The sequence below is a fragment of the Centroberyx affinis genome, unplaced genomic scaffold, assembly GCF_046629955.1.
Source record: "Centroberyx affinis isolate AG114_WGS23_722 - 3 ecotype Tasmania unplaced genomic scaffold, CSIRO-AGI_Caff_v1 ptg002190l_1, whole genome shotgun sequence".
Classification (NCBI taxonomy): domain Eukaryota; kingdom Metazoa; phylum Chordata; class Actinopteri; order Beryciformes; family Berycidae; genus Centroberyx; species Centroberyx affinis.
In genome coordinates this window covers 114767-123012 of record NW_027280498.1, presented here as the reverse complement: position 1 = coordinate 123012, position 8246 = coordinate 114767, and the positions used below count along the sequence as shown (strand labels likewise).

The following is an 8246-nucleotide window of genomic DNA, read 5'->3' as shown; positions in this document are numbered from 1 at the left end:
GGGGAAAAGGCAAGCTTTGTAGCAACGGAGTAGCTGTTCATCGGAATCAACGGGACGGGTGAGAATTAAGGGCAGCTGTCGCACAACAGTGAGTAATATTGAGGGAAATTTAGCTTACAGTATGTTTCTTCCCGTTTGAGAGTGGGCCATTAAATCGCTGATTTAATTTACATTCCAGATAAAGACTTGTACCATCCCGTGGGTGACAGCGCAGTCATTCTTTCAGTGGCAGTGCGTGTGTGTGTATTATCTGAAAGGCCTCCAGAGGGGGGTAACGGTAGGCTAGAAAAGTAGCGTTTTCAGTCACAGTTGAATGTATGTTGAGTCAATTCATATCACTATTATAGAAAACAAGTTAGCTGGAAAGCTTTCCAACTTGTCAGCACGAGCCAGTCGTTAAGTTAGCTCACAGTTGCTCGACAGCCAACGTCAGGTAACTGGCTACTGGCTAGCATTACTAGCTACAATCATTGGCGTAAGCCTGTCGCACTTTCAGCGGCTCTAACGCCAAGCAGAACTGTCAAGATACACAAGCTGACCCATATATTCGGGTGAGCACTGGGCTTTAAAATGTAGTTCAAGTTGACGAACGGACTGAAGATTAATTTAGAGGTATCTAACTTTGCGGACAGAATAGACCGCTTATACTATATTTGCTGACCCCAAATGGCAGCTTTGCAGTCTGTTGCTATACAGTTTTGTTATTTACTAATGCCGCTGGTGAACAGTTACTCCTACCAAGAATAGAAATACGAGGTGAATACACTCCATTTGTGTGTGTTTGTCTGTGAGAAAGCGGGCGGGAGGGAGGGCAGACATGAAGTAGCCTAAATTTAATAAGATATGTTCTTAAAAGAGAGCCTTACTTCAGAAAGTGGTGGATGGTGGTGGTGCTTGTGTGGGCGCGTGCGGGGTGTAGTAACAAGTGATGCCATGTTTTTGAGATCGACAGAATGTTCTGGAGATAAAAAAAAAAAAAAAAAAAGGGAGAAAGTCCAGGTTTAGGGGCACGCACATCGAAGCCTATTACGCATACTTATTAATGATTGAGCCTATTCTCAAAGCCTATGGATTTCATTAATGTGTAATAACTGGACTCTGTGTTAGTCATTACCTTGCCCTTTCACACACAAGCAGGTAGGTGTTGGTTGTGTGCAAAGCAGTGTGCTGATAACTGAAGGTTGTACTGGTCACTTGACAGCTAGTAGCTGACTGGTTGTAGTGTCACTCCGGGTAAATTTGCCTACAAATGAACTGTTTGTAGAGACCTTAGTAACTGGCTTGTTGTCTGTACTGATATTAATATTCATGTTTTCATCTTGAGACAACTAGGGAATGAAGCAAATTCTTACATCAACTAGACAATACCACTAAGTAGCCAAAGTAGTTTCTTAGAATATAGTCAAGCCTGATGGACCACAGTGCACACACCCACCAATAAGGCTAGCATCATTCACACACTCACCAACCACAGCCAAATTAGCAGCATTTGCCTGGCAGATGGTGTTGATGTGACGCCCTGGAGTCAGGAAGTGATTGTTCGGCGCAGCATCCTGCATCGTGTTTATTTTGGAGTCGGTTGATCCTCAGGAAATGCTCTGGTATTGTTATATTCCTCCTTATCTGTCAGTGTGCGGTGAGTACGATGAACCGTAGCTGCATTGGTGTGTGTGTGTGGCCTCCAGTGGATGCACCTACTGACATCCCGGACGCCTCTGTGAACTACGATGGGTTACGGCATGTTCAAAGAGGATTAGCCGAGATAGAGATTAATGGGCTAGTGAGTGAGCGGGTGACCGGAGGCTGCTACCGCTTGAGAAATGCACATGTATAGGGGTCTATGTGCAGCTATGTCAAAAAAAGGCTATGCAGAAAGACAGATTCCAATTTGCTTAAATCACTATAGAATGACCATAAGGTAACTTTTATCTATGTTAATCTATATAGTGCAGTATGAATGGTAGCAGGACTGATATTCCACATGGCTTTGGTTTCTCTCTCCAGGTCTCTGTATTAGGTGGACCACCACAGCCCAACTCTTAACAGATCACACCAACACATACCCGACACAGGTGAGTAAGGTGTGTGTGTGTGTGTGTTTATGAATAGTTGTCTTAATATACCTTTGGTCTAGCCACAAGAAAAGCAAAGAAACCTGTAAGAAACCTAATTTAATAGCATCAATTCTCAAGTGACTGGTTATGTTTACAAGCCCCATACCCCATCTGCAGTTATAGATGAGAATGCCACACGCATTCTGGTGGTAAATAGACACTCCAGAAACAACTCATTTCAGGAATCTACTGTTCCCCTTAGTCATGTCGAAGTGATGGCGCTAGAAAATGAACATCTATGAAAGTGAAATGAGGCTTTAATCTGGGTCCACAGCAGCAGTCGTGTATGTGAGGAGCCTACTGATGAGGTGGAAGGAAAGTGAGGCTGGAGCAGCATTGAGCAAGGATACAGGAGAGAGTTGGAAACTGGTGGCAGCCTTTGCTCTAATGCACTCGTCCTGTGCTGTCTGGGTTTGGACGAGGCCTCTAGCTGACTGCTGCTCACATTCTAGTGTGTGTGTGTGTGTGTGTGGAGAAGATAGTGAGTCTAGATTGTATAACGAGATTATCTGAAACGTCACTGGCACCAGGAGAGCAGGGGGTAGGAGGACTAGACTCGGAGCTGCTAAAAGAATTTCATTAGTCTGGGGTTCCTTGGAGAGTTTTAGTGTCCCATCATGATGGTCTAAGTGCGGTTTCAGAGGCTTTTCCACCCTGACAAGAATACAAGGCTGTGGGAAACACTGAATACTTGTACATTTTTGGCACGGAAAAGGTCAAAACTTCAAAAATACTATCTGTGTGTGTGTGTTTGTGTTTGAAGCAGGAGGATGGCGGTGAATGTCTACTCCACCTCTATGACCATAGAGAACCTAAGTCGTCATGACATGTTGGCCTGGGTCAACGACTCTCTACAGCTCACCTACACTAAGATAGAACAACTATGTTCAGGTAAACACACACACATTTGGTAAGTCTAGCTTGTATTTAAATTTGTTTTGAAATTAAACGTATGTGTGGTTTGTTTTTCTTCAGGCGGTGCGTACTGCCAGTTCATGGACATGCTGTTTCCGGGGTGCATATTGTTGAAGAAAGTCAAGTTCAACGCCCGCTTGGAACATGAATTCATCCACAATTTCAAGGTCTTACAGGCTGCGTTCAAGAGAATGAATGTGGACAAGGTGAGAAAACACACACGTCTAGATTAGATTAGACGAAACTTAAATGATCCCCCTGGTGAAACTGGGTTGCTGCAGCAGCAAGTAGTAATCGGATACATCAGAGAATAGGATATGAATAAGAACATAGCAAAAGGGGGTTACACTGTATAAACATTCCAACAATTCCATGGCAAGAGGGAGTATCTGTAGCAGCAGAATTTACTGGGACATAAGTCAGTGTGAGGTGTGCGCATTATGAAAAGGTGGTGAATTATAAAATTCTAAAAAATAATATATATATACAATAAGAGCTGCAACGATTAAGCGATTAATCGATTAGTTGTCAACTATTAAATTAATCGCCAACTATTTTGATAATCGATTAATCGGTTTGAGTAATTTTTTAAGAAAAATAAGTCAAAATTCTCTGATTCCAGCTTCTTAAATGTGAATATTTTCTGGTTTCTTTACTCCTCTATGACAGTAAACTGAATATCTTTGGGTTGTGGACAAAACAAGACATTTGAGGACGTCATCTTGGGCTTTGGGAAACACTGATCCACATTTTTCACCATTTTCTGACATTTTATAGACCAAACAACTAATCGATTAATCGAGAAAATAATCGACAGATTAATCAACAATGAAAATAATCGTTAGTTGCAGCCCTATATACAATATATAACAATGAAAGGAATATGAGAAAAGACAATACACAATGCATACACAAATGGATAGGTTGAGAGATATGTGCTTTTTCCAATATTTTATTAAAAATATACTATACCCAGGGCATGAACCAGTGTTACTAAAGCCTGGAAATCATGGAAAGTATTGAATGTAATACAGAATTCAACAGCATAGATTTGAGTAGTTTTCAGTACTTCTCCAGAACCCCTACTCGTTTTCAGCAGCGCCCTGCTTCACACTCAACACCATTACACGCATTCAAGGAAATCCCCTTGTACAGCGAGGTCAGAGGGCAGGGTCAGCCACACAGCAGCTGGTAGGGATTCACTTCAGCAGTGCGGATGCCTGCTGTTACTCAGGCTCCAATGCGGACTTTCGGTTTAAGGACAGTCTTCCAGCTGACTGTGTCACCCTGCTGCCCGTAAGACAGGGCTTGATTAGTGATCCCTGACCCTTCCCTTTTAAGTGCTATCTATAGGCGGAGAGTGACAGTAGCAATTCCCTAGTTTCTAATTGTCACTCCATCTCCACACTTCCTTATCGGGTTCGGGAATTTGAACGAGCGACCTTTTGATCACAAGCTTGTCTCTCTCACCCTAAGGCTATCGTCGATCTTGCATTCCAGAAATAACTGCTTCTCTTTGATCCATATCCGCAGGTTGTCTGTTCCGCTATTAAAATAGTTATATCAGCAATAACAGTTTTCTGACGCTGCACCCCCTTCCCCCACACTCTCTCCATCCCCCTCTCTCTCTCTCTCTCTCTCTCTCTCTCAGATCATCCCCGTCGAGAGGTTAGTGAAGGGCAAGTTCCAGGATAACTTTGAGTTCGTCCAGTGGTTTAAGAAGTTCTTCGACGCCAACTACGACGGGAAGGAGTACGACCCGCTACAGACACGGCAGGGCCAGGAAGGAACACCCCCGCCCAACCCAGGTACTACACACACACACACAGACACACGTGTGCGAGCACATAAGACGCAGTCAGGTGTGTGAACTCATGTGCTTCATTTCATTGCTCTCACTTCCTCATGCAACCGCATTCCCCCACCCCCCTAACCCAGGTGAACCCATTCTCCACCAACCCAAAAGACCCTCTCGCTCAGGTAACATCCACTCCACCGCGCGCGCGCGTGTGTGTGTATGTGTGTAGGTGTGTATGTGTGTGCGAGAACGTGGGGTTACACATGCCATGCTGCCTCCAACAAATGATATGCGCTAGGATGTATTATGCAATTTGTCAGAGGCAACACACTCAATGCTCTTTTATTATTAAGCCTGCTTGCGTGTATGCTCCTCCCTCCATCAGTTTGCTTTTCACAGCATAAATGCAATAATAGGCTTGATGAGCATATTGTCATTGCGTTGTTTTTACAGCCTACAATACCTTTGTTGCATATTTATTTCCTTGTTTGTTTTGGCATGCCGCATTATGACCGAGTTCTGAATGACCTGATCGGCTTGTCTTGGCGTGTTGGGGATGAGTGTTGACCGAGACAAGTTGCGAAATCAGGGCAGAGCAGTGACATTTGTTCCTAAAGTGAACAGGAAAAAAAAAATAAGGTGCATAAGTTAGCGTAAGTGCAAAGGTTACAGAACAAGCTCCAATTCTCTAGGTAGCATGAATCTATTTTTGGGAGCATATGCTACTAAAATTATAGCACTGCAAAACCTGAAATTGGGGGCACTGATTGATGTGCTTGAGTTCCACTACTCTGCACCCTGTAATGTAAGATCTTACAAGCTTTTTGGGAAAAATAATGCTGTTGGAAGTGGAATCCATGCGTAGGCCCAATGCAGGTAAACTTCAAAGGCCAAATGCAGATAGAAGCGAATGGGTGACAAAGTAATTTACCTTGCAAATTTTCCCTAATCTATTAAAATCAGAAACAACACTGCAACACTGCAACTGCATCCAATTGAGGATGAATAACTGTGTGTGTGTGTGTGTGTGTGTGTGTCTTCCAGGCCCCATGAGAACGTCCCCCACGGCACCTAAGACTGTACCCCCGCCCCAGAGGCAGATCACCACGGCGCCGGCCCGCAGGACCACACCCGTGACCCGCAACGGAGGAGACGCCGAACTCATAGAACTCAACCAGCAGGTGCCAGCGCTCAGTTCTGTACTATTAGTGGTAGTACTATTAGTGGTAGCAGTTTATTATTCCTATTATTTTCTTCTTCAGTCTGTCTGTTTTCTGGGATGTACTGGTTATCGGCCCTTCCGCTGTTTGACCTGTGCCTCTCCGTCCCTCTGCGCAGCTGCTGGATCTGAAGCTGACTGTGGACGGCCTGGAGAAGGAGAGGGACTTCTACTTCAGCAAGCTGAGAGACATCGAGCGCATCTGCCAGGAAAGCGAAGGCGAACCCCACCCCGTCGTCAATGAAATCATAGACATACTGTACGCCACAGAGGTAAAGCCCCCCCCCCTCCGTCCGACACGTGCACACGACACACTAGTAGTAGCAGTAGTAACTTAAGAAGACTCATTCCACCATATATTGACCTTTGACCTTCTTGTGCAGGAGGGATTTGCGCCACCAGAGGACGAGGAAATCATCAAGGGGGCACAAGGAGACCCAGAGGAGTTCTGAACACTCCTTTTTCTCTTCATCACCATCTATCCATCCCCCCCCCCCTCCACTCCCACTCCCTTTGATCTACTGGATCATTATTGTCATTCCCCCCCTCATTTTTCTTTTTACAATCTCCCCTTCCTTCTCCTTCTCCTCTCCCCACGGCTGTCCATACGCACTACACAATGACTTTTTTTCATACAGCCTAGCTTCCCAAAACTCGTACTAGCGGAGGACACTTAACCCAGACCTGTCTGGAGTTTGGGCCCGGCAGCCCCGGCTTGGCTAACTCGACTCATTCTAATCTGTTTGCGAGAGGGGAGGTTGTTGCACCGCAGGGCTAATTCAGCCGGGGCGAGGCTCACTCCTGTTTGCATGCTAGTCCGTCTAAGGTTTAAGGTTAATGGCAATGAGATTACAGGGTTCCAGCACTGGCAGCCCGGAGCCAGCAGCGCTATCTATCGTCTTACCTTCACCAAGCACCATGCACTGACAGGTGACCCCACACACACACACACGCACGCACGCATCAGGATTCTCCACAGGATTCTCGGATGCCGTCAACGAAACCACATCGTCTCCATATAATGTGATCAATTCTAGGATATGAGGGCTGGGAATTTCCCAAGATGGAAATTCAATAAGTTCAGCACTACTGTTATACACATATATATTTCGAACATATCGCATATGATGACACACGTGAACTTTAGCCCACAGACATATCGCACTCTTTCCGCTGCACTCATTTACATACATAAACAGTAAAGTATGTTCATATTCATCAAGTTGTCCCACCGCAGAGGGTTTGCTCTTGCAGCTGTTTTGACAGCTTGTTTATGAGACAGCATGATGTATTTATGTTTTTATTTATTTTTTTTTATCTGCTCTTTACAATTTCACTTTATGAAAAAAAAAAAATATATGGTTTTGGATTTGGGGGAATTGAAAGTCTTGCACTAAATGTAGCAAAATGTTGAAACGATCTATAATGCCAACATGCAGTGACTGGCTGCAGCCAGAAGGATATACAGGAAGATGCAATTTTATATTTTTAGATTTGTTTTAAATCTGCAGAGTTTTTTATTTGCATTGAATGGCTAAGTGAGAGACATCAATGTAAAACTTATTTATCAGAGAAATGTCAGGCTTTGGAGTTATATGAATTATATGAATGAAAAAAAGACAGACAGACACTACTAAATACTAATGTTTGACTGTGTTTAATTGAGTTGAACAGTTTTAGCTGCTATTTCTATTCTTCAGTTGCCGTATTTAATTGAGTTTTGATATGTTGCATAGCGTTAAAACGCCACAGTGGCTGCCTAGGAACTAGTGGGTGTGGTTTATTGTGATTGACAGCAAGGCTGAGTGTGATTGACATTAGTTGGGCCAGTCAGAGAGAACAGAACATCTCACGCTCTCTCACTGTTTGTTGCCATGGCAGCCATGTGATATACCTGCATCATTTGGAGTTATTGCTGAAATGAAATAAAGGTCTGGGATTCAAGCCCAATAGGAACGGTGTGTGGTATCTGCCATTTTGTCCTTGTATTTCTCAAAAGCTGTTTGTTTTTATCATGTGTGTCTCCTCTCTGATCTCTGTTCCCTGGGTGAACTTGTGTAGATAGCTTGGGGGGCATCAGGTCAACCGTCACTTCGCTGCTAACCACTGAAAGAGGCCTTTCAAACTAAACACACACACACACATAATCTCTAGTATACATCAGTCCTGCCATCTTGCTTCCAAGAAATCAGCTCTAACA

The 8246-nt window shown here is 44.1% G+C and overlaps 1 protein-coding gene across 3 annotated transcripts; it reads left to right on the top strand.

Moving 5' to 3' along the window:
* Nucleotides 1–7996, top strand: LOC139655133 (microtubule-associated protein RP/EB family member 3-like). Of its 3 annotated transcripts, XM_071532449.1 has the most exons (9): nt 1–88; nt 2005–2072; nt 2878–3005; nt 3090–3235; nt 4681–4837; nt 4968–5009; nt 5872–6008; nt 6166–6318; nt 6430–7996. In XM_071532449.1, the coding sequence occupies exons 3-9, from the start codon at nt 2885–2887 to the stop codon at nt 6496–6498; spliced, it is 825 nt and encodes a 274-aa protein (XP_071388550.1). In that variant the 5' UTR covers nt 1–88; nt 2005–2072; nt 2878–2884; the 3' UTR covers nt 6499–7996. The 3 variants fall into 3 exon arrangements, with proteins under 3 accessions (XP_071388550.1, XP_071388551.1, XP_071388552.1); XM_071532450.1 differs by lacking the exon at nt 4968–5009; XM_071532451.1 differs by lacking the exon at nt 1–88 and having other exon boundaries at nt 2057–2072; nt 2881–3005.
* Nucleotides 7997–8246: the final 250 nt, after the last annotated feature.